The sequence below is a fragment of the Cimex lectularius genome, unplaced genomic scaffold (assembly GCF_000648675.2).
Source record: "Cimex lectularius strain Harlan isolate CLEC.00 unplaced genomic scaffold, Clec_2.1 scaffold5, whole genome shotgun sequence".
Lineage (NCBI taxonomy): Eukaryota > Metazoa > Arthropoda > Insecta > Hemiptera > Cimicidae > Cimex > Cimex lectularius.
In genome coordinates this window covers 522,509-549,722 of record NW_019392993.1, presented here as the reverse complement: position 1 = coordinate 549,722, position 27,214 = coordinate 522,509, and the positions used below count along the sequence as shown (strand labels likewise).

Below are 27,214 nucleotides of genomic sequence, written 5' to 3'. Positions count from 1 at the left end.
TTTCTTTTTTTCTTATTTTTTTTCTTTTTTCTTCTTTATTTTCATCCCTCTAACTATTTATTCGGCAAATGAACTATTTACATTTCTAAATAATACAATCCGAAATACAAAATTTTATTGAATTAATAAATTTAAACAAATACAAAATAAGAATTTTTCTAAATAAATTCTTGTTTGCTTGAAAATAAAAAAATATTTGCTTCATTATTAATAAAAATTTAAGTTGCAAATTACAACATTAAATTAAAAAAAAGAAAGTCAATTAATTAAAAATTGTCGTGATTTTTAGACATATTTAATTGAGTTGGTTGTCACTCTTATAAGATTCAATGTAAACTAAAATCTACTTTGTTTAGCGGTCTGATTGACCAAATTATTTCTTTCAATTAATTATTCTTTTCATTTCGACCAAGACCTTACATACAAAGAATAATTAATTGATAGAAGTAAACTAAAATGTTTTGAATAAAAGATAATAGTTAAAAGTATTTATTATAATCCATAAATTAGATTTGAGGATTTAGCTTTGCTCTACTGACACATTTAAAAAAAATGAAATTAAACAAGTTTTCAAAACCTGCATTAATTTTGCACCAATCCAGTGCTTGTATATCGATGACATTCGTTAAGAAGAGTTGAGACGATTGTTCCCGTTAAACAGTAACATTTATTTTTAAAATGACAAAAAAACAGAATTTTAATTAGAATGAATTTTATTTGAAAGAGTCATTCATACTCAAGAGTCCTTTTGTATAGGAAGACATTCGAATAAAAGAATATGGACGAAATGATTTGTTTCTTGTCCCGCTTCACTCTCCTTTCCTTAGGAAGACTCGGGCTTGTACGATGAAAGCACCACATGCAGGGATTAAGTCCAGCCCTGCGATTCCGGGTCAAGGCCGACGTCGAAACTTCTTCGCGAAGGACCTCCAATTCATCGGCGTCTTTCCTGGGGTGGGATGTAGGTCCTTCGGCCCCCACTAAATCCGAACCAAGTCTGGCACGGATCGCCTGCGCACTGTGGCTTCAGTCAACAGCTTGCAGTCCAACCGACTTCAACGGAAAGGTAAAGTGAAAGTGAACGTTTACTTCGACAAATCCGCAATGGGCACGTGAAATGTGTTATCTTTGACACAGTTTTTTTTTTTTTTTTTTTTTTTTTTGAATAGGCACTTTTTTTATTTTTCTACTGACTACCGTGCACGTGTTTAAAAATTACAAGTAATTGTACATTTTAATTATATTAGTATGAATTATTAAAATAATTAAAAAATGACTAAGTTAATTTTTCAAAGGGATTTATCTTCTAGCATAAATATAGTCTAAAATTTTATTTTCTTAAGAAAAATGAACTGCAGAAGGGATGAAAACCTTTCAGGAATTATTGGACCACGTGCTAAAGCAAAATTTACAAGCATTATAGATTGCTAGAAGACAACTTATTCTTAATATTTATAAAATTATTAATATTAATAATTTTGTTTTTACCTTTGACATTTTACCGGTTTTGAGGTTTTGACATATCAGGCGAAAGACATGTGCATATGCCATATGCGATGCATATTATCAAAATAAAACCCTTTTAGTTATTTTCAAAACGACGATCAGATTTTGTAAGCTGTTACAAACGTATATATCAGAAAATAATTCTACTGTAAACTTCCAATTTAAGCTGGATTTTTACCGATTGGTTCCTTAAGACCAAGTACTTCATCCAAATGCATTCGTGACTATCCGTAAATTGTTGAAATCATCAGTGTTCGAACTTTTTTCGGCCTTAATTTATCCTTCGTGGCCATCTTTATTACACTGTTTCGGAAAATTTGAACAATTCTTTTCCCGAGAGGGGAGCTTGTGTTGTTTTTAGAAAATGGCAACCTTCACTCAACCATAACGGGACCAAGATCAAATCCCCGCCTGCGCTTAACTCGGCTTATTAAAATATTGAAGTGGTGTAAGAACAAAACAAAGAAGCTTATATTAATTAGATAAGCTCTCGAGGATCTTCTTGTTGAAAGTAGCATCGTAATGATTGGTAAAATATGCAATTGAAACATGTCAAGACTATTTGTCCCCATCTTGACAGTCCTTGATATATACTTGTCGACATATAGAACAAATATAATTAAAGGCATGGGTTAGGGGCACTCCTTGAAAATGGAATTCTTTGCATTTTAATCTTTGAATTTTAGAGTAATTTCCATTCTTTAATTTCTTTATCTGGACGCTGATCGACTGTTGGGCAATTTTCAGATTTATAAGTTCCGGGGCGGACAAAGAAGCACGTAGCCTACATTAAATTAAAATAATGGGCCCTGACTCGTAATGGTGTTAAACGTCACTCTTTTGTAATGGAAAATTACCCTGGCCGATTAGAAATCTGGATATGGCTTTTTTTCTCCTCTCCTGTCCGCGGTGGTTTCCAATTGACAAACCAGATTCCAGAACTGGATAAAAGAAACAATTTGAACAATGAGCCTCTAAAGACCTCGGAAGATACCCTTTTGATAATATCGCCGGTCGTTCTTGTTAGTACACTTCTCATAATGAACTTAATTCTGAAAATTTGTCCGATTTAAGCCAGTGACAATTTAGCCAAACATTAACTCTTGTTTTAATTTATTTGCCGTTTTGTCCTGTATGTTTAATATCTATCGGGGGACCAATAACGCCCTTTTATAATTCTCCATACCACAAACGATAACAATAAAAATATTTAAAAATCGCACCAATTTCAAACCTACATTCGGTATCAACAATTCTTAACAACCCATTGAAAAATGGCAAAAAGGAGGGAAAATTCAAAAAGGTGCGGTTGAGATGGGAAGTTGGTGCCCGAGGGGATTGAAGTCACGATAGCTCAAGTGGTAGAGTAGCAGCGTATCAAGCCGAAGGTCGTGGTTCGAATCCCGCTCGTGACACTGACTTTTTTATCTCAACTAAAACCTTAATTAATTGAATTCTTAACAACATTTAAACAGCAGTTAAAAATCATAAATGTACAAACAACTATGTTTTAGTGTCATTTGATGTTACTAATTTATTTAAATATCTCTGTTAAAGAATACGCTTAACTAATAAAATAAAAACTTATGGAGAACTGAATTAACGAATTTGTTAAAAAATTATATAACAGACCTCTTAAATATATGTCTACTATCTAATTATTGTAATTTTAATAATACATTTTATGAGAAGCCGAAATATTCATGGGTAACTTTGAAAAATTTCTTTTCAAATATAATAAAAAATTAATTAAATCTGTCCTTTTTTGGTAACGATATTTTATGTATATGGTCGGGAACACTAGAAGATCTAAAAAATTCCTCCAGTTAATTAATTCCTAACGCCCTAATAAAAATTTAACATTTCAAATGAATAAACATGGTAGTTTAAACTTTTTAGACTTAAAACTATTCATAATAAATAACTTAATTAGGTATTGTAGGCATTAGGTTGTAGTTATTATAGACCCACAACTACAGACATTATTACCAACAGATTATTCTCATAGACCGTATGCTGAAACATCCATTAACACCTGCTAATTATAACAAAGAATTACAAACAATTAAAACCTTGGCTAAAAACAATGGATATCAACATATATTTATCGATAGTTGCTAATAAAAAGGATTAACTTTAAAATACGCGACAATAGGGCTCAGCCACTCCACCAAAAATGAATCTTTAGGTTGCTTGCCACACATTGATGAACTATCAGAAAAAGTAGTAAATTCGTGAACGAGAAGTTTTAGAGTAGCTTTTAGAGGTTCGCGTTCACTTAGAGACAACCTCTCAAAACTTAAACACAAGGTTGACAACTTTACAAAGTTCGGAGCTTACAAACTTAATCATAATGATAGTGATATTAAATAAAAATAACAAAGCGGTATAGAAATTAAAACTAGAGTTAAAGAACACTTGCCTAAATAGAATTTTTTTTCTGAATTTAAGGACCAACTACGTGAAATAAAACAGAATTTAATTGATTTTGTTAATTAATTGATTGAATGATTCATTAATGATCTGTGTCTAGTTTCAATTAGCATTTGATAATGGTAAACCTGAGTTTAAAAAAACACATAAACCAACAAATTGAATTAGTAATATGTTGGGTAAGGGGTGCTTAAAAATATTGTCGATTTGACCTTCAATATATTGCAAAACGCCCTGATTTTATAAAAGAGTTGTTTATGGCCATTAAAGGAAAATTACGAAACCTCAACCTTTCACTAATCTGAGTACTTTTTCACATTTGTTTTGCGGCTCTTTATTATTATTAGATTTTAATAGTATCAATATATTTAACGAAATGTTCATTTCTTTATACTTTTTGTTGATTAAACGAGTATACTTTACATATGAGCTTTTTTAAATATTTAAATGATTCATGTTTTATAAAATTACTCCAAACTTACAATGATTAATGGTAAAAAAATTGATTTTTTCGTCAAAGAATTAAGAAATAATAAACATAAACCAAATCACTATTTTATGCTTTAACGTCATTTAGAGAAATACGATTTTTTATATTAATGGTTAATAAATAATGAACAAAGGTCTCAATTTAATTTTTCAAAAGATAACGGGAATAGCAAGCATATTTATGCTATGAGTTGCGTCTCTTTTCATTTACTGGGTCTTCCTACTTTTTTACGAATGCCAAAAAGCCATCTTCAGTGAGACAACCCTTAGATAATTTATCAGGATGGTTTATCCACCACTTCCTCAATTTTTACCAAAGTGGAAGTGATCCATTACTATATTAATTTAAAACCTTTAATAATTGAATTATCCCGAAGTTTTTCATTTCTTCTAGGCACTTTTGGTTCGTCGAAACATGTACATTTCCAAGTCGGCGTTAGAAACTTCAAACTTAGCTATAAATTTCATCTAAACAAAAGATAGGAAAACCTTCGAAACGCTACATCAGGAAATTGTAAATTAATGGAGACCTTGAGCGCTGGCAATTTCCCTGATAAAAAATATAGCAAAGCCAAAAGAGGAAAGACCACGTGTATAATTGGGACATTTTTCGTAGATTTAAATAAATCCAATTTCAGAAATAATCTGACTGAAATAATATGCACTGTGAATACGGTGATTTTTTTTAAAATATAAAGTGATGTTTTTATTGTTTATAACTTTTATTTATGTGCATATATATATATATATATTTTTTTTTTTTTTTTAAAGACAAGGTTAAAAGATATTTTTTGCTCTTGGCTGACGAGGGGTGTTTTGTGTCACTCCTCACTGTATACCTCCAACGCCGTTTTATCCTGAAGGGGTGCACAAGAGAGGTCCTTTTCAAAAGACGCGTCCTTGCTACGATTGTCTGACCCTGAACCTACCGAATGGTGAAAAACGACTCCTTCAATTTTTCGACTTCTGAAGAAGACTTCTCGTTCTCAAAAGTACCTAGAAGGCGTTGTCGTCTCTGAGCAGGAAGCGTAAATTACATCAGCCAGGATCGGAGCCGGGAAGGGAAAACTTGCACAACACACGACAGGGATCAAGGTAGACGGAACCGAGAATGCAGAACGGCAAGGTCGCCGACTCCCGAATTCTCTCGTTAACTCTTTCCGTGTCGTTTTCAGGCCGGTGGACAATTTAGATTGTCCGAAAATTGAAGAAGGAACTAGGGCCCGAACCTCTACCACCAAAGAATACTAAATATTCACCTTATTTGGTTTAAAACAAAACCTCTAACACTGAACGAGTTCTGACAGTTTTGCACCAGAATTACTTACTTCAAAACGATAAATTCGTTATATTATTTATTAAATTTTAAAAACTTTTCAACAATCTCTGCCTTAGTATGATGAATGTTTCGGCTTCCCCAGCATTTTTACAGTACAATTGATGTAAACTAAATAACTGCCTTAAATATTGTGAGATTTTTCTCTTTGGTATGCAAGCTGAACAGTGAAAATACAAAAATATGTCATAAGACTGTCTTCATATTAAAAATATGTTTTGAAGTAACCTTGGGTTTTACCGGAGTAATGACGACCTCTGACCCAGGTGGAAATCTGGTGTTGCCTTGACGTATCTGTAAACTGGGCGATTCTGTACAAACCTTTATTGCATCACTTTGTCCTAAATATTTGAAGCTTTTTTATAATGTAAAGTGAGGATACTCCTCCCGATACTTCATAAGCATTATGAAGGATTGCCGTGTATGGCATGACGGACCGTTAGCTGTCGCAACCTTGAAATTCTGTTGTAGTCGTATAAATAATTATTGATGTAATTCATCGAAGTATGATATACACACTTCACTCCATCATCACTTTTCACCCAAGCTAGCTCCTCAGGAAGATGACATTGGCCGGATAGAACTTGTATAAACACTTGAAATAACGACCTTTTCTCGTTTAGCGACACTGTTCAATCGTTATTCATTAACGACGAACAGTTCCTGTGCCATTTTCCCGGATATGCCTATTTTCTCGCTCTGGTGTCGTCGGCGAACAGTTCCATCGATGTTAATCCAGATAGCTGGTCCATTTCCCCATCGGCTAGAAATAAATTCAGTATGTCATAAAAGTATAACATCCCTGAGATTTTTATTTTGAATCTGACTCTCGTGTGTTAAACTTTGCAGAAGGCTTTATTGTAATCAAAGAATACTGTACGATTTATTTCCCTAAACATTTTACTTTATGTCATTTAGTCGTGAATGATGTTGCAAAAGATTACTGTAAATTTTCTATAAACATTTCCTAGGTTTAAAACGAAAAACAAACAACTCACCATGACTCAAACGATAAGCTTCAATATCATGTAAAACGTACCATTTCTGGATGCGATGCAGTTCTCAGCAATGCGGAACAATTGATTTTTTTTTTATTGGCTAAAAGGCAAAGAATTTAGAAAGAATATTTTTCGAATGAAAACCTCATCACTGGAAAGATTTTTGATTTTTTTTAAACAGCGATTTTATGTTTTTGGCTGGGAGGAATTACAGAAATCGACGATAATTTCGTTCATTCTGTTAAAATTTAAAAGAATCGTTTTATTGTGAAAACAGAAGTGATAAGTTGTTTTAGGGCCTTCGGTGGCTGCAACGGTAGGCGTTATCACGGCGCTCATCACTGTAAGTTAAAGGTCCCGGGTTCAAATCCAGTGCCCCTGCATTCCAACCCGACATACTTACAAATGAGCTTTTTTTTTCAAAAACACCGGCACCCTGAGGGTTTATATGACCTCTGCTGTTGTGAACCCTCGTAAAAAAACAATTACCATTTAAACACCAAATAAATTTATAAAATAAATCAACCGTCGAGGAAGCGAACTATATAAAAAATCCTAATTCAATAAATTAACTTTAAATAATCTGCTAGATTGTTTTTATATGTTAAAAACGTCTAAAAATAGAACACTCTAAATTTATATCTCTCAATTAGTTTTAATTAATAATCACAGTAATATTAATAATCACAATTGTTTTATACAATTTCAATACTGTATAACAATAAAATGAAAACTGAAATATTGTCAAAACGACGGTCATGACGATTTCATAGTCATTCGATCATTTAGCCAAATAACGCCCAGGTTTATTTTTGAAGGCGGTCAATAACAGATCTACAAGGAAAAACAATTCATTTGGATAATCCCAAAGGAAACAATGTGAAATTGCGCACAAAAGCTAAAGATTACAATTTATCGTCGTTTTAATAAACAACTGTAATCCGCATTTTTTCGAATTTTGAAAGGAAACGATGTCAAACTGAGGCAAATAAACTTGGTTAATTGGGCAAAGTAACAATTAGCCTCCCGCAAAAGTTATAAACAAGTGGGAAGGACAGGCGAATGGCCTCTCAGGGCTTTATTTATTTATGCTGTGTAAATAGTTGTTTATCAGTCCTTTTGCAGGAGAAGTGATATAATGATATGATGATAATAACTGCTTTGAAGAGGACCAATATGGGCTTAAACTCAGGCCACACAAGAATGATAAGTAGATAGTAGATACTTGTAAGTTTGGTGGTCGATCGTTCCAGCCATTTCCGCTACAATGTTTACATAAGAATATCCGCTTTGCATAATTCTGAAGGCGAATCGTTGACAATTTTGACAAAAAAGTAATGCAATTTTGAATACAAACTAATTATATTTTCAATAGGGCGATGGTCGGTTTGACAGAAAGTGCGATATTTCAAAAAGTAGATTGGGTAAAAGTAAATGAAATGAATAAGCTTTGTTATTTTGGGGGAAAATTTGAAAGATTAGTGAACCAGGGGGGAAAAAGCGAGAATCCGGTTTTTTAAAGGTTGACATTCCGCCATTTTCAACTTAGTTTCAGGAATCGAAATAAAAATTCATTAGGTTCATGTTAGCTGAAGGATTTTAGACAAAAACAAAAATCATTTTTGATTAATGTTTTCATTGGAATATGATCTACAGATTACAATTATTATGAGTTTATAATTCAAAACATTTTACAGATAGAAGCTCATTTATTCTTCAAAATTGTCTAAATACATTGCGTCGAAGCTAGTTCGGTTGAAATGATTTTTATTTTTGCTTTAAGTGGAACGTCAAGAAAAATGGAAATGAAAGGGCTCAGTACCGAGCCTTGAGATACAAGGTTGCTTAGGGACGTACACAATAGTTAAAAAATCAAAGTCAATCATGTAAATCTTTATCATTTCTAGTTCAATATTTAAAATGTGCTCTGAAATGTTTAAACTTCGGATTGACTGTTGTGCGAAACATTTAAAATATGTATCTTGACTCATTTTTACTATAGCTTCTTCTCAGTCATCATTTAAAAATAAAGAAGGATTAAATAGGAAAAAAACAGTTGGGAAACAGTAGGTAATGGTTTGTTTCATTCCGGTTTCATAATTGCAATATCCTCACATCCTCAGATATTTTTCAAAATGGAGGAAAACAGTCAGCAGCTAGTTATGTGACTGCCTGAATTATTTTGTAAACATACCGACGATTAGCGCGACGAAAAAGTGAGCGAGACGAAAGATTTTAGATCTAGGTCGGCACGCCTGCACGGAAATCTAACAGAAAGAAGACGCTCTTTGTCATTTCCTATTTTCGACGTAGTTGTTCGTTTATCAGTTTATTCGTGGATATGTCCGTTCGAAGTTTAACGGGCATTGAAGATAAGCTTTCCATCTACTAATACAAACTGGGTTCAATAAGAACCACTATCCACTACAACCACCAAAGAGAGCCCTCCGGAGGTTGTCAAGAAAAATGAATCGAAGGACAACCAAATTATTCAAATTTCTTACACTCAGACTATAAATTTCTATGGGGAAAACCAAAATTGGATTGAAATGAGATAAACAAATTGAATTGCATTTGCTTCTGATGGACGAGTGTAATGCTTTTCAAGATCAATTGAAGATGAAATGTTATTTGTGATAAAATAAATTACAGCAGTTTAAGAAAAAAGCTAAATATATTCAAGCATTGTCTAATGCCAAGTACAATAAGCATCTTATATCTTATTTTTAATATAAAATTATAGTAATCACAACTTTGCTTTCAACTTCACGCTCGGTTGCGAATTGAACTCATTACATATAAACCAGGCGTTTTTTAAACACAGCCGAATCAATATTTCGCAACGTACCTGGCTTTTCCATCGGCCCCCGATAAATAATTAATTTTTTCTTCTCTTCGGACAAGTCCGAGTGGTCTGGCCCAAGGGCGATCGGGTGCTGCAAGAGATGTGCGATGTCGCAAGTGGTAATGGATCTGGGGCGTCTGACTGTAGCAAGGGAGAAGGAAAGTTTCGAGCTGGAACGACGCCAACTGCGGGGGAAAACAAAACAAACGTAAAACAAAATAAAAACATACACAGCTATATAATAAGTTGAAGGAGATGGGACACGAAAAGTTTACTTTAATGCTGAAACATTTTATGTGTCAGCGTCTGGAAATTAAAATATTTTCATAAAATCTAATACATTTGTTGCATACTTCGACTCGGTAAGTTTCAAGTTATCGTCTTAGGGTTAATTTCATCAGCCATAATTACATCTGATTTATTGTCACAAGACCTGTCGCACAGGATCCAGTATTGTTCAACTAGATCGACAACCCTACTTTAATTCGATTCATCACAATTTTGTTTTTAGATTTTATACCAAATACTATAAGAGATCCATCTTGATCCGTATAATACAAATGTTTATCATAGCGCACTTTAGACATTATGATTAATAAAAAGTGCAATAAATACACTTGACTGAACATAAAAATTTATCAAAAATATAACTCCCTAGAACTTCGATATAAACTGATAGACAGTTTGATGACAGTGATATAGACAGTTTAGTGACATTGTCTTGTTAATCCATTTAGGATAAACAGTTTTTATGTTTATCAGTACAAAGACTTTACACGAATAAATAGAAAAATAATGTTAAGAATATATCACAGAACAGAGTTTATATAACATAAATTTGCTATGTCCTTACAGTTTTTATTAGGGAGCATAGGTAGTAATTACGTCAGACGTACGTTTGTTTATAGATATCATTAAATATAAAAAAAACTACAAAAAACCTAAAAAAAAACAAAACAGTACAAAAATAACTACTCAAAAAAACTTCCATTTTCGGTTATATAAAAGAGAAAATGAAATTGTATATACAACTACCAAAAAAAGTATATAGGATTTGTATTTACAGCCGGTTAAACAGGCAAAACTTAAAAAATCTTTTAAAAAGAAGAATTTAGTAAAGAACTTAAAAAGAGAGTATGATTCTAGCTCCTATAGTCTGGTAATAATAATTTATTTTGCTTTTTTTTATTTTTAAGTCCTGATACAATATTTACATATTTGCTTGGAGTACCAGTTTAGAAATTCATTTCTTACTTAAATATACAAATTAAACTTAAATTTTAACATGGATTTCGTTTCTGTTGGGAAAAATGGACTATAAAACCAACACTAAAGGAAACTTTTTATCAAAGCTTGCATAATTTTAATTAGTTTATTTTTAAAATGCATGTTTACATTGAACTACAATTAGGGTGCGTTGGGGGAGCGCGGCGGGCAAATGGTTGAGCTTCGTCAATGCTAATCGTTATTCTCCATCTACGAAGAAAAAAATATCTTAGCAGCTTTTGTAAAGCCTGGGGTTTTCTTATGATGTTTGTTATTCGTGATAATCCATTCAAAGCCCTGAAGCTGTCTTTCCTGAGGAAGGTGATTTTAGGTTTTTATGAGTTTAAACATTTTAACACCAACCGTGAATATAAAAATTTTGATCTAAGTTCAGTAAGATTAGACAAATTTAATCGTATTTGTCATTATATAAATTCAACCTTTCTTTGGATCATAACTCAGATAATAACTAAGTCAAAGCGCAAATAAAAGATTTAGGACATGATGTCTGTTCCTTCTTTCATTTTAAAGTATTTGTAATCCTTGTTTTCTGTAGGTGAGTTTGAACTAATTATGTAAACTGGGAAAAGTTAAAAAATAAGTCATTTTTATAATAAATCAAGTGTTGTATCAAATGTGTAGTGCATGTTGAAGGTGATTTGGATTAAAGTTTTGAAACCTAGGTAAAAGTTTAAATATTAAGAATATCCATTATATTTAGTGGTCTATTGACCAAATTACTTCTTTCAATTAATTAATCTTTTTATGTAAGGTTTTGGCTGAAATGAAAAAGCAAGTGTCACGAGGAGGCTTCGAACTAAATACGCCGCTGCACTACCACTTGAGCTACTATCGTGAATTCGATCCGCTCGGACACCAACTCCCCAACTTAACCGACAACTTTTCAAATTTTCCCTCCTTTTTGCCATTTTTCATATAAGATATTAGGAATATCCTTTTTTCTCAATTTTACTTTGGGTTACGAACATAAAATAGAGTATAAGGCCAATTTTAGCTAACTAGCTAGCAGAAACAAACAAAAGACTTTTTACGTGATAAACGTTTGATTATTTATTGAACATTTTTATCAGGATACTCTCGATTTCATTAGTGGCCGAAGTTCCTCGCCTTCAATAGGACATCGAAATAAAGATTTATTGTAAAGCCTGTAGATATAGTAAATAAATTTGATTACATATGGAGATATGCGGAAAAAATTTACATTAAAAACCAGTAAGAAAATCCGCCGTAGCGGAAAGTGAAACGGTAACGGCAATTTTCGATACATTTCAAGCAAAAACCGTTAACAAAAGGAACCTTGAAACCTAGGTTCTGCCGATAAAGTCGACTATTACGAATTACCGTTAAAGATAAACTACTAGAAGACAACTTCGTTAAATTTTTCTGCATTTCTACAAAATATAAATAACAAAGATAATATAATATATTTGATAATGTTTATTTACATTTAATAAACAATTAAAGGTTTTTCTACGTTAATTAATAATGAAAATAATCTGTCTTAACAAACAAATATCATTGGCTTAAATAATTAACCTACACGCACTATTCTGACGAAAGTGGATACTGATAACAGTTGATAATAATATGTTTAACAGTTAATTATACGTTGTACTTTTCCACCACTTTTTATGAGGCCCCCACAAGTGGTTTTCTGTTTTGTTGAATTGGAATATCGTTTCTTCGATTAACTGTACTGTGAATTGATTTTCTTTTAAAAGATTAAAAAAACCGTAGATCAACAACAACAAATGTGAAGTTTTATTGTTGCTCTTAAGCTAATGTCAACCAGGTTGTGTGTGACGAGCTCGTGTTTGTTTTCAGTTGGGGAAATTACTGGGAATTAGGCCGTTTGTTATACGAGCTGGTTATATTTTATGTCGAACGTTTGTGACTTTGGCAGCGTTGACTACAGCCTGACACGACTTGTCAGAATTAAGACGATGACAAACGGAAACTAGCTAAGGTCGACCTGGATATTAGACTAGAAATTACTATAATATTTTCAAGGCGAATTTTCACCGCTTTATTATGTACTAAGGTTTATTCTTTGTAAATTATTTTGTGTAGAAAACATCCGATTCTGTCAGTCATAAGATTCTGATTCATTGTTTATATGTAATTGATTTTTCGGTTATGACTTCAGAGTTTTATAAGTAAATCGGTTGTACATATATATAGATATATTACACCAGGGCTTTTATTTTAATACACTGTACCAAAGTTAATCACACCTGTGATGTTTTTGTAGTTTGATCGTCTTTGATAAAAACCGTAATATGACAGATTTTTTCAACCTCTATAGTTCTATGTCTTCTAGACTCTATGTTTGTAATCAGAGTTTGTTTCATTTGCATTTGATTATTTTTGCCATAAAATGAAAGTTTTGAGCGTTTGTCAAAGAACACGATCAAACCTGTATTTTCTCCTGAAACTGTATACAGTATATGGTATACAGATGGTTCCAAAAAACCGGAAGGAACCGGCTCAGGCGTTTTTCTACAAGTCAAAAACATGAGCTGCCAAACTCATTAGTGAAGTACGCTTAGGTCTTTCAAGGGAAATACAATCAATGCTTGTGCCATAGAAAATCTTATAAAACTGGCAAGAAAATCCTCATAAGAACGGATAGCCAAGCGGCTATGAAATCATTAACACGTAAAAAAATCACATCAAAACTAGTCAGTAAATTAATCTTTACGAAAGGTATTGGTCGAGATAAAAAAGTCAGTGTCACGAGCGGGATTCGAACCCACTACCTTCGGCTAAATACGCCGCTGCTCTACCACCGAAGGTCGTAGGGGAAAATTCGAAAAGTTCTCGGTTGAGATGGAGAGTTGGTGTCCGAGCGCATCGAAGTCACGATAGCTCAAGTGGTAGTGCAGCGGCGTATTTAGCCGATGTCGTGGGTTCGAATCCTCCTCGTGACACTAGCTTTTTCATTTCAACCAAAACCTTAGATAAAAAGATTAATTAATTGAAAGAAGTAATTTGGTCAACAGACCACTAAATACAATGGATTTAATAATTATATTATTTAATTTTAAATTAAATTCGAAGCGTTTTGTTTAGTTGTTTAGTTGTTGAACTGTCCACAATAATTTTTTCTTTAAAATTTAACAGTTTGCTCGTAAAAAGGATAGTTGGTAGACAATAACATCAACAATAAATTATAAATCCCGAAGAAAAAAACTTAAGCTGAGGGAAAACGCCGAAACCAAATCGAAATGTCAAATACTTTAACTTTGTGAGTGTACAAAAATAATTTATTAGAGAATTTATCGATGAGCCTTGGCATTATACGAACTGCCGCGTGTCATGAATTTACACCACCTAGCATCGTTGATGGTATTTCTTGCAGTAGTCTTAACTCGAAAACTCGAAAAAAGTGTAGAAAGATTCCGATCAGTGAAGAATCGCTGTTGTAGTGAAAATCAATTTATCCAGCAAAGCAATTAAACTTTTTTTCTTACCAAAATAGCATTCTAATTACTAAAGTATTCAATTAAAAAAATTAATCAATTAAACAAAAATATACATAATATAGAAGGTTGTGGACAACAGACGTGTTTTTTGAACATCTACATTAATTCTGAAGGATAGCCACTTTAATACAACTAACATGTATGTTTTTCCATTTTCCTTGATAAACGAGGTCCTTTTCGAAATAGTTTCCCTGTCGGAGGCAACCTTGAAGCTGTGACAAAAAAAATCCGTTTATCATCACAGCTCGCCGTATAAGCCAAAACAAACAGGGATTTCCGACTAAAAGGGAAAACTGTTAGCCGTAAAAAAAAATTAATTCAGAATTACCTCTGCTGGGCCTATTTTTGTAACGAATGGGCTCAATAAACTTTTTATAAAAAGAAGAGGTTAATTCTTCCTTTTTTTGTTCCTTCACAAAGTCCTTTTTCATCACTAACTTCAAGTCTTAAGGACTAATTCTTTGTAAAGCCAGACTGATTTAACACTTGTAGAAAAATTTAAAAATGTATGTTCTGTTGGAATTTACACCAGGTTGCAGTGAGAGCTTCATAGCGCGTATGTATGTTTTATTAATATCACCATTACAGTATAATTACGTGTACCATAACCTAGATTAAAGTTGGTCGGTGATGATTTTTTATAAAAATCAGCCTGTTGAATTAGAAACATTTTACATGAATAAAATTTCTACCTACTTTCATCCAAGAAAGTCTTTTCACTAGTATTGTTATTGTAAGATGAAAATCGAAATAATAAAATTTAATATTTTTTTAACGATAATATTTCATCTACGAAGTTGTAGGAATATGAACCCTCGGGGTTTGAAAAAAAGCATTTGTAAGTATGCCGGGTTCGAATGCAGGGCCGCAGGATTCGAACCCGGGACCTTTACCTTACAGTCATGAACACCGCGCCCAATGACGACCCCTAACTTAAAAACCTACATCTATTCTTTAGATTTTAAAAAATTGTCGAATGTTCTATTATTTTGGCGCGTTTTCTCACGTTTTACTAAACTGAATTTTGTTTACTTTATTTCCTAAATAATTTTTCTGATTATCTCTATGAATTTTTTTTCTACATGATTGATTATCTTACGATTTGCTGATTCACGACTTATCGAATTATCCTAGACGGTAAAATATACTCCTCGGTATGAACACGATCTGAAAGAATTCAGGGTTCTGTTAACAATGGAATTTTTTGCAGAATTGCAGAAAATAATTTAATTAGTGAGTAAAAAAGGCAAGATTTAAAAAAAATATAGTCCAAAGAGCCTTGAATCAATAACCGATACTAAAAAGAAAAAAATCATAAACCAATTGTAAAATAGCATAAGCATGAAAAAACAGAACAAATGTCCATTTTTTATGTGCAGTTATAAATACTTTTAACTAAGAATTTTCCATTGAATTATTTATAGATTGACTACTAGAATTTTGTGAAAATTAATTAACCCAAAGAGTCTTGAATCAATAACCGATACTAAAAAAAATGTCCGTTTTTAATGTGCAGTTAGAAATACTTTTAACTAAGAATTTTCCATGGAATTGTTTAAAGATTGACTATTAAAATTTTGTGAAAATTAATTATCACAAAGTCTTGAATCAATAACCGATACTGAAAAAGAAAAATGTCCATTTTGTATGTGCAGTTATAAATACTTTTAACTAAGCATTTTCCAAGGAATTGTTTAAAGATTGACTATTAGAATTTTGTGAAAATTAATAAGTCCAAGTGTCTTGAATAAATAACCGATTCTGAGAAGAAAAAAAAATCATAAACCAATTGTAAAATAGCATAAGCATTAAAAATATAGAACAAATGTCCATTTTTTTATGTGCAGTTATAAATACTTTTAACTAAGAATTTTCCATGGAATTATTTAAAGATTGAGTATTAGAATTTTGTGAAAATTAATTTGTCAAATAACAAATACAGTTAAAAATGTTTTTATTGTTACTACAACTATATTTGTGTGTTAACTTGACTGTCTTTGGTCAATTAAAATTAAACCTTTATTTTGGCTTTGTTTACGACAAAACTGTTGTCTAGATTAGAATAATATTTTTTTAGGTTTATCTAAAATATAATTGATTTTTCAAAAAGTTTTTTCTAGAATTCTACGAGACACACTCATACAACTGAACACATGTAATTTTAAATCACTCCTATGCCCTGATTTTTTGGGAAATAGTACTGCCGCTATTAAAATCATTAGACCTCCCCCCCCCCAAAAAAAAAAAATAAATAAATAAATAAAATAAAATAAAAAAATGGTCGAATTGTGAGCCATCAGCTTTTTGTAAATAACAAAATAATGAAACTAACTTGCCTATTCATTTATAGAATTGCCATTTTCATTTAAAAAAATGAAATGTTTTTAACTAGTGATTTGACAATTTATACTTACAATACTCCCTCCAATAATGATTTTACATCAGGTCATAATATTAGTAGATGGTCTAATAAATAGGTTCCCCACATAGGGACTTGCATTTTTATTGGTTTATCGTGTTTTAAAAAGGCTTTAAAGGTATATTTGCAGAGAAAATGGTATGGAAATGAATTTTTTAGTTCTTCAAGTCCATGATACCTTATTAAGATAATTTTGTAATTATTCTTTTAAGTTTAATTGTATTGATTTACTTGTAACTCGACGTGTTTACGTACAATGTATAATACGACAATAAATGATTCTATTCTATTTTATACTTTTTATTTGGGTAGTTTAAATCTTGCGTCCTTAACTAAGATTACTTGGAAATCATTACATGTACTGAAATGTAGCTTAAAGTTAGGATTTTATCGATTTTTGTTTTCGTGCTCGTATGTTCAATACCATTCAAGACGTTTTATCAGTGTCACAAAGTAAACAAATCGACATGAATGGAATGAATCTGCCTCGCATGATGAAGACGCCGTTCCATCAGCGTATTGAAGAAGTGGGCTGTGGTGGGAGAGCTAGGGTGGCCGACTTAAGAATATAAAACAAGCGAAATGACGTTACGACACTTCAGACATAATACAGTCCCGCTCTTATTCTCGTCAAGACGAGCCTCGAGGATCACTGTGCGATTTTTCCACCTGAGGACATCCGAGAGAAACAAACCGGACACAGAATTGACAATTCCTTAGGGAACTGTTATCGTGATTGTTACAAAGGTATTTGGCCAATGGCGATTTTCGTTATGTTCATAATGTTACAATTTTGGAATATTTGGAGAAAGCTCCCCCAACGGGCTATTTAAAAATTTAATGTCGAAACAACTTAAGTTAGGGTGGGAACAAAAATTACTCACCACCTTTCGTAAGTTGAATAATTAATCACATTTCTACCATCTAATTTAAAAATTATAATAATTACACTTGCATTTTTTAAATAGTTCAACAAAACCAAAATCTATTATAAAATATTAAAACAATCATTAATAGTATGTTAATGTGGTTGCTTGTACACAAACCTCATTATTATTTTCCCAGATTTTCTTGTTTTTTCGAAAGATTTTCTTCATTAAAAGTAGAAAAAGTTATTAACAGTTATTTTCTATTTATATGTAGGTTTGTTATACTTGAAATTAACTTTAAAATTAATAAAATAAATTTAATATCACAAATAAAATAAAAAATCTACTAAATTTTACATGCTGATTGGAACTTTTTATTAAGTGGTGTCGATTAGATTAATCATATTTCTTATCCTTTGTAATCCGAATGCAATAATGATCACGCTATTATTCGGTTTTAAATATTTAATATTATTATATTTAAACTTTCTAATACGTGTAACGTTTTAAACATTGTTTATCTGATCTTTGATCAACATGGTAAATTTTATTGTTGATCTCAATAAAGAATAGAAGTGGGTGATTGTAAAATCAAACATAATTAACATAGACTTAGCTGAGATACCCACTAATAAAAAAACATTCAAGTAATTATTATTTACACTCGTCACAGAATTGGTTAAATCAAATTTTCTTTTCAAATTTCATCGCCAGAGAAATCAGATTGGAATTCACTTTCGTCAAATAAACGAATGAATTTTCTCAAGTGATTGGACTCTGACTGATTTCGAGTGTTTACCCCGTGTTCATTATAAAAAGGGACAAGTGTTCATTAAATGTATCGACCACTGCACGTTTTCATGATATTGGATTTTTTCGATGATCCGTACAAATAAATGCTATTTTTATGTAAACATTTCCTATTGTTGGAAAATTATTTTTCGTATATAAAACTAAACAAGTGCATTTTGTTCTCAAGTTTAATGTTAAAACGCCTAATTGTTAAAAAAATTATTTCATGTAGGACAATAATTGCTTCAGTGGTATGAAACATTCTGCATCTTTCAACACTTTCACCTAAGACAGTATATCAAAAATAAATTGTTCACGTTTATTCGAATTCGTGTCATGACAATATTAAAATGAGTAGCTAAAAGCATTTGAGTTTTGGCCAAATTCATTATTCCCTGATGTGCTAGAGCTAGTGGAATGAAAACTGATATTATCGTGAATTAATTATTATTTACTTAAAATGAACTTTTCACGTAAGTTGACTGAGTTGGTGCAAGTATTTCCTATTAATTAAGGTAAATACCTTAATTCCAATTAATTATGCACCAACTCAATCAACTTACTTGAAAAGTTAATTTTAAGTAAATAATTTTTTTAAACGAATGATTATAATTATATTGAGTAATGAATAAAATAACTTTAAATTACTGATGAAGGGGATACATTCTTTGAAAGTTCGACGAATTAACTGAGTGTTTTCGTTAAAAATGGCCTTAACATTGATTTTTAATTTAAAATTAATGCATTTTTTTATTAAAGTAAAAATTTTAATAAAAAAACGAAAGTGGTCACTGGTATAAAATGTTGTGTTTTTGAAAACGTTATGGTTTAATGGTAATAATATTTTTTCACTAGCAATAATCTCATCTCAGTAGAATCAGTATCATCGAATATAATTAATCATTATGTATGGTATTGGTTGAAATGAAAAAGTGTCACGAGCAAGATTCGAACCCACGACCTTCTGCTAGATACGCCGCTACTATACCACTTGAGCTATCGTGACTTCGATCCACTCGGACACAAATTTCCCACCTCAAACTACCTTTCGAATTTTCCCTCCGTTTTGCCATTTTTCAAATATCGTGTAATCAGGATTCGATTCTCGGCGAAAAATGGAATGGCCACGGAGAGCTTTAGTGAAGATATACTTCATTTTGCTTATTAAATCCATTATATTTTCCTTCCTTTTTGCCATTTTTTATATTCGTAGGATAGGCTGAGGTGGGAAGTTGGTGCCCGAGTGGATCAAAGACACGATAGCTCAAGTGGTAGAGTAGCGGCGTATCAAGCTGAAGGTCGTGGGTTTGAATCCCGCTCGTGACACTGACCTTTTTACCTCAACTAAAAACCTTAATTAATTGAAAGATCGAAACGTTGGCACGATAAAGAAAATGTTTTTCTTAAACCTACGTCACACCAGACCGCATCGCACGACCTCCAAATAATCATCAAGTAACGGTCGCTACTTTCCTTAAAACTAGTGCAGCTTTAGAGGATAGTTCTAAATGCGTGAAGTTACGCTCATCCAACGATTTAAAACAAAAAATTAACTTTCATTACAATTAATTTCATTCCAAGTTCAAATTTTTGTGAGTTCAATTGCTTGATTAGATTTAGGTTTTGGTGGGCCAAACGGCCCCCGGGAGTGATTTTTTTTTTAAATCGTATTTAATGAAAAGTAAAAATATATATAATAAATTAAAAACACATTTATGATCTGTACCAGCTGATTTAGTGAAAATGCCTACTTATTAAAAATACAATATAAATAGAAGTAGCATCGCCCAAGGGGCTAACCTCTCAACTCCTCAACAGAGGCCCAAACGATCTTATAAGAGAAAATCTACGACATACATAATCGCTCCTGTGCTTTGAAAAAAAACCAAGAGCACGTCCACTTTGCTAAAGCGATCAAAAAGTATGATAATCCATCAAAAACCTCACTGCGAAAAAAGGGCCAAGTTCCAGACCACCTCCAAAAATATTAGATTATCAATGTAATGATAATTATACTGGAAAGTCCATTTTTTCGACTTCGATCCACTCGGACACCAATTTCCCACCTCAATCTACCTTTCGAATCTTCCCTCCTTTTTGCCATTTTTTAAATATCGTGTAATCAGGATTCGATTCTCGGCGACAAATGTAATGGCCACGGAGAGCTTTAGTGAAGATACAGTTCGTTTTACTTATTAAATCCATTATATTTTCCTTCCTTTTTGCGATTTTTCATATTCGTAGCATAGGCTGAGGTGGGAAGTTGGTGCCCGAGTGGATCGAAGTCACGATAGTTCAAGTGGTAGAGCAGCAGCGAATTTAGCCGAAGGTCGTGGGTTCAAATCCCAGTCGTGACCCTAACTTTTTTATTTCAACCAATACCTTACCATAAAGATTAATTAATTGAAAGAAGTTATTTGGTCAATCGGATCACGAAATATAATGGATTGATTAGTAATATTACTACTGCCCAAATTTACGTTCCGATATTTGTTAATTAACGATACGATAAGGATAAATCGCTGGCATACGATTAGTACATTTACTGATTATACTCAAGATATATAAATAACTAAAATTAATAATTTATTTTAATATTTAGGTTTAAATTTTTATTCGCATTATTTTCTATTATTCAGTATTCAGTTACTGATGTAGTTATAATTATTTGTTGCCTTTTTTTATGTTCTATGATTTCAGTTTTTTTCAACAGTCCAATAACACAAAATGTCCATTGGATCACTTAAAAGTTGTACGTTCGTAAAATAATAATGAATTTTGTTCTATTAAAATAAAACCCTCAATTTGAAAATATCACGCCAGAATTTAAAAATGATATTGTTCATTAGATAAATTTAAAACAATTATAAAAAATTAATAATAAAATAAAACTAACTAATGCCTTTTTCGTAACAATAGTAACAAATCAGAATGTTTTATGTAACATCCCAGTATTACATCGAATCAATAATATTCGATCAAGTACGTTTCAATTTAGTTGCTACGTCCGCATATCTGAATTTTAAAAAAATTAATTGAAATCACGTAATGCAATAATAAAGAATCTGAGCGTGAAAAATTCTTCAATTAACGTTATTCCACTTATGCAAAATTAAACTAAGTAATCATTCCATCGACATTATTCACATGAATATTTTGGAATTCAAAATGCCAGTAATTCTAAAAAATAAATTGTACCTGGGTTATGGTAAATTCTTTAATGAAAATATTCAACTCGTGTTTAGAAAACGTATGATTATAATAACAATTCTGTTAGCTCTTCTTTTATTTTTTTAAACATCTTATTTTTGACGTCGTTGATTGACGTATAAAATTTAGGACGGTAGCCTTGGTATGGACAAGAAGCGCGGTGATTTTATCCATCTATCGTTTCCCTCTTCGTCCTTCTCGACGACCTTTTGCCAAATGATTCACGCTTTATCGCGATATTGAATGAGAACGGAGTCCTGGGACAAGATAGCCCACGACCTGCTGTCTTTTATCTTCGAGACGAGGAGGTCTCAGCAATTGTTACGTTCATCACGAGGGACCTTGTTTCAGGGGAGAAATCGGACATCGTCGTTTCGATCCCGCGTATCAATGAAATCGAACAATCATTCTTCTCAGTTGTAATCTTGCGACTCGTCGCATTTTTCCTGCACGTACGGTGAGAATTATTGTTGCGTTGTGACGCTTGGACGTGATGAATCGACGGAAATTGACGAAATCAAAACACAGAAAGGCTAGAGTTCATTCACATTTTCCGTTCTTCAATTATTCCATATTGTTCGAGTTGTTACGCATTCCGTTTTAATCAAGTTCATTGATAATCAAACTCCCATCTTTTGGCTTCCCCCTACGAAAATAAAACTTCACACGGTTCTCACTTGCTACTTCTGAAAAATAAATGTTTCCTACCTATTATAAACGATACATCATTAAAGTATATTGTTAAATGTTTTGCCGTGGGCCAATTGCTTTTATCTTAGATACATATGAATTACATAAGTCTTGTTGACTACCGACGAACATAATATTGTTTTGATGAGAAAGTAATAAATATTTGTTTACATGCGTTTTTGACTAATAAACGTACATATCTGTTTGTTTACGATGTAAAAATTGTTTTATTAGTATGTTATTTGCAAGTTGTGTCAGTATTAGTCAAATTTTCAATTTTTAAAGCCACCAACAGAATTATATTTGGCTTCTTTGTATACGGAATAAGGGAGAGGGAGAGGGAGGGAGAGAGAGAAATTGAGGGATAGATAAGGGATGGAGGAAAACGGGATAGATTTTATGGCCTACGCCGATGACTAGTAACTTTCATTGAGGCGTATTCGTTTCGTACGCATTTGTTTGTTTCAGTGTTTGTGTGCACGTAGTTTCAAAAGGGTTTTTTGAAAGACTAACCTAAAACAGTTGTTATTCATGAAACTGAAGTTAAAACATTTTTGTAACAATTATGCACATCATAATAATAACTTGATCTGATACATATCGAATAATTAAACTCTATAAACATATTACCCTGTTTATGTGCACATTCTGCGTCAATCGATGAGACAGTAAAGATTATTTTAACTTACAAGTTTTTATACAGAAAACAGGTTTTTCGTTTATATCTCAACTCTCAAACGCTTGACCGGTTGAGCATGTAAAACAAATCATAAGATAATCCGGTCGAGTAATTGTGGTTTGACTTTTCAAGGATTTAAAGTTAGAAAAGCCGGTCTGAAGGGTAATTGTCGTTTGTTCCAGGTGAATTGAGCAACTGTAGCCATGGACAGCACGGGTGACAACATGAGGGAACACCTAGCGATAACCATCAGGGATGACAAGGTAATGGACTTTTTCAGCGGAATTTACAAAAATAAGGGATACAAATGTTCTTCCAAAACACCCTGTATATATTTTAAATATATATTCGAGTTCTTTTTTCAACGGGCGGTTTTGTTATTAAAACAATAAATTACAATTCATTTTATTATATTGTTAGAGCCTATTTCCAATGTAGGATGATGATTCTGTTCATAATTTTTTAATGCTTTTGAATGCCAGATGGTTGCTATCAACCTAAAAATGGTAAAAGATTTTTTTATTTAAAAAAAGTTTTAACAGCATTTCATATTTCACGTAGGCAGAATGAATATAGACTCGAAAAATATGTCCAATGATTTTTATAAAGCATGTATACAATACTTTTTCCTTAGAATTATTTGTGTCACGAATATAGCAGCACATAATATATATATTACATGATGGGTCATTAATTTAAGTATGAACGTTTACTAAGTAGTACAAATTTTATATTTTAGCTTAGACCCTCGAGTAATGTTGTGCGTAGTTATTACGTTTTATGATTTTATGACCCAAACGCACGTTCAAAGTGAGCCAAGAGACATTCTGTCTTCTTAACTTCTGTTTTCCAGCCGAGGGAAAGCCATTATCAACATTATAAAGTAATTTTGATCATTGCGAAGCCTTGACTTCATTTGTTTATTCGCGAGACGGAAAGGATAAATATCACGGTATTTTACAAACGGTACTGATTATTTTGCCCCATTTTCGTTTCAATTAGCACACTTTAAAAATCGAATAGCTCTTAAGTTAATGAAGTGGCAAGAGGGTACCATTTATGACAGGGGCAAATGTAGAGAAGCAGTTTGTATACATGTCCAGTTGGGTTTATTGTACAAGACAATTCCATCGCCGCGCGCGAACAAATGAAAGTTTGAGATGAGAAATATAATAATGAATTATGTAAAAAAAAAGGGAGTATTTAACTAGAACTCTTAACAGGTTTTTTTAAATTAAAATTATTATATTTTTTTTTAATAGATGTCGTATGATAACCCTGGTATGGTTTACGACGGCAACACAACAGAAATGAAGTTTCGCAGGCTGTCGAACGTAAACGGCCCTTGCGTAGGTAAGGAGGCAGCAGAAAGCAAAAGGTCAGTGTCTAACAGGCTCGATTGCTTTGTCATCCAGGATTTTTATTAATTGTTTTGAAATGCAGTGAAAAACTTCCGAGGGACCATAAGTCGATATACATCCAGAATCAGAACTCTTTCCATCCGCACAAATCAGCTGAAAAGGAGTACGACCCCTATGACAACAGAGTCGTCAAACATCCCACGACGTAAGCCACCTCAATGTTTCATGTATAAATCCTGCTATATATTCCTTTCATACGTAGTAGATCACTTATTTTTAAAAAAAATACGATGATGATACTTACTCTTCAAACAATTTCAGATACTGGGAAACGTTAATTCACATGTTAAAGGCAAGTTTGGGAACTGGGATCCTAGCGATGCCAGAAGCGTTCCACAACGCGGGATATGCCGTTGCAACGATAGGAACGATAGTCATTGGCTTCCTTTGCACATACACCATACACATACTAGTAAGCTTAACACATCACCGTTTATACACGAATTTTAATTACATTGGATTTATTTTGTAGATCAGCACTGAGTATGAGCTGTGTAAGAGGAAGAAATTGCCGAGCATGACCTATCCCGCGACCGCGCAAGCATCAGTGGCCGATGGACCTAAAGCCATCAGAGGATTGGCTCCAGCAGTACCGTAAGCACGTTTTCCTGCTATTTATATCGATAATGTTGAAAGGGCAAATCTTACAATTTATTTTTTATCATTTTTAATTTTTGAATTTAACTTTGAGCCTTATTATGTATGTCCTGGTTCCGTATGATGACAACATATGTCATCAGTGTCTCAATTCTAAGTTCTTTCTTAAAACAATGTAAGGATTAAGTTAAAAGTAAACATAATTACAAATTAAGGCCAGAAGCAGTTCTCAAACAATCACAATTTGCTAACAAATGTTCAATAATAAAAATTATCCAAGCAGTATGTCCAGGCGTTCAGTTGCCCTAGCCGTCTTGTAATGATAAAGTCCCGACTTAATTATTATATTTTTACCTTCTCAGTGGTTACATAAATAGTAGTTTTTTTAATGAACACTTCAATTATTGTTCTTGCAGGATCATTTGCAACATCTTTCTACTTCTCTATCAGATCGGCTCATGCTGCATATACGTGGTTTTTATATCGACTAACATCAAAGATGTAACTTTTTTCCTATTTTATTTTTTAAATATTAGGAGGCAAAAATTGTTCATTGTTGTTGTAACTTAGGTTTGCGATTACTACTTCCCTGAGCAACAATTGGACATCAAGTTGTACATGCTGATGATCCTTTTGCCTCTGATACTGATCAACTGGGTGCGAAACTTGAAATACTTGGCACCACTTTCTTCGATAGCGAACGCCGTAACTCTCGTGAGCTTCGTTATAATATTCTATTACATGTTCGATGACGTGCCGGCCGTTAGCACCAGAGACGCTGTGGCACCTTTCAAAGGGATGCCACTCTTCTTCGGGACAGTGCTGTTCGCCATGGAAGCCATCGGAGTAGTGATGCCGCTAGAAAACGAGATGAAAGAACCGCGAAAGTTCGGCAACACGTTCGGTGTGCTCAACTGCGCCATGGTGCCCATCACCCTTCTTTACACGTTCGTCGGATTCTTCGGCTACCTGAAATACGGACCTGATGTCAAAGGGTCTATCACCCTCAGCTTGCCCGCGCACGAAAAGTAATTTTAAAAACTTTTAATTTTTTCATATAATTTTTTAACACTTTTCATGTATTTTACAGGCTCGCACAGGCGGCTAGATTAATGCTGGCATTTGCTATATTCATCACACACGCCCTCGCCTGCTACGTCGCTGTAGACATCAGCTGGAAAGAATTTTGCGAACCTCACGTCAAGAAATGGAAGACTTTTGGCGAATACATTGTCAGAACACTTCTCGTACTTCTTACGAGTAAGTATTTCAAAAACTAGCATATAATTCCAATACATTGGTTGTCCAAGTGCCAACCTGAATAGTTTCAAGCATATCTGTAGAATACCATTACAGCGTATTTTTGTTTTCAGTCGCATTAGCAGCTGCGATTCCATATCTAGAACTTTTTATCGCTTTGATCGGAGCTCTGTGTCTGTCGACAATGGGGCTCGCTTTCCCAGCGTTAATCCAGCTCTTTACATACTGGTACGAATACACTGGGGCCCAATTCGTGCTTTTCTTCCTCAAGAATCTTACGATCGTTTCTATCTCACTCTTGGGGTTCGGAGTCGGCACTTACACCAGCATCATGGCCATCGTCGAGGAAATCAATAAGTAATTAAAACAAATTTAAAAAAGACGTAAATGTTATTATTCTGAGTTCCTCCAGTATTTAAAACAATAGACTTCACTTGTAAAGAACGAATTTTTATTGTTATTGTAACGTCTGTACTTGATAAAACTGTTCGACTTTGTTTTTCCTTTTGACAATTTTGTATGTTTTTGTTATTACTATGTACATTAATATTTCTTAAGTTTTTTTTAAGAAAACAATGTGATCTTATTCTATGAATTTGTAAATATTTGTACTATCGGATGTAAGGGTTAGATATTACCAATAATTTAAGATTCTCTATATTCTCTGAATGTACTATAAGCTATTACCAATAATTGTTTTAAAAAAATTAAAACTTGTACATTAAAATGTGTTATTTAGGCGATTTTTAATTTTGCGATTAATGATTTTGTGTACCTGTCGACAAATTGTTTTGTAAATAATGTATATTTGTTTGTACAGTAATACAAAATAAATGTGCATTTGTATATATAATAAATAAATGAAAACTATTTTGTTTTTCCCTCCTAGAACCTGTTG

The 27,214-nt window shown here is 32.7% G+C and overlaps 1 protein-coding gene across 2 annotated transcripts; it reads left to right on the top strand.

Moving 5' to 3' along the window:
* The first annotated feature begins 973 nt into the window (after positions 1–973).
* Positions 974–27,152, top strand: LOC106663504 (proton-coupled amino acid transporter-like protein CG1139). Of its 2 annotated transcripts, none has more exons than XM_014388378.2 (10): positions 974–1,066; positions 23,221–23,301; positions 24,301–24,416; positions 24,482–24,604; positions 24,721–24,871; positions 24,932–25,053; positions 25,473–25,557; positions 25,627–26,084; positions 26,147–26,316; positions 26,430–27,152. In XM_014388378.2, the coding sequence occupies exons 2-10, from the start codon at positions 23,242–23,244 to the stop codon at positions 26,675–26,677; spliced, it is 1,533 nt and encodes a 510-aa protein (XP_014243864.1). In that variant the 5' UTR covers positions 974–1,066; positions 23,221–23,241; the 3' UTR covers positions 26,678–27,152. The 2 variants fall into 2 exon arrangements, with proteins under 2 accessions (XP_014243864.1, XP_014243863.1); XM_014388377.2 differs by lacking the exon at positions 974–1,066 and adding an exon at positions 17,385–17,545.
* Positions 27,153–27,214: the final 62 nt, after the last annotated feature.

Excerpts from the sequence above, each read along its gene's own strand:
- LOC106663504 (XM_014388378.2), top strand. The coding sequence starts at position 23,242 with ATGGACAGCACGGGTGACAACATGAGGGAACACCTAGCGATAACCATC. Across the intron at positions 25,558-25,626 it reads TATCGACTAACATCAAAGAT|GTTTGCGATTACTACTTCCC; the intron begins GTAACTTTTTTC and ends GTTGTAACTTAG. Across the intron at positions 26,317-26,429 it reads ACTTCTCGTACTTCTTACGA|TCGCATTAGCAGCTGCGATT; the intron begins GTAAGTATTTCA and ends TTTTGTTTTCAG.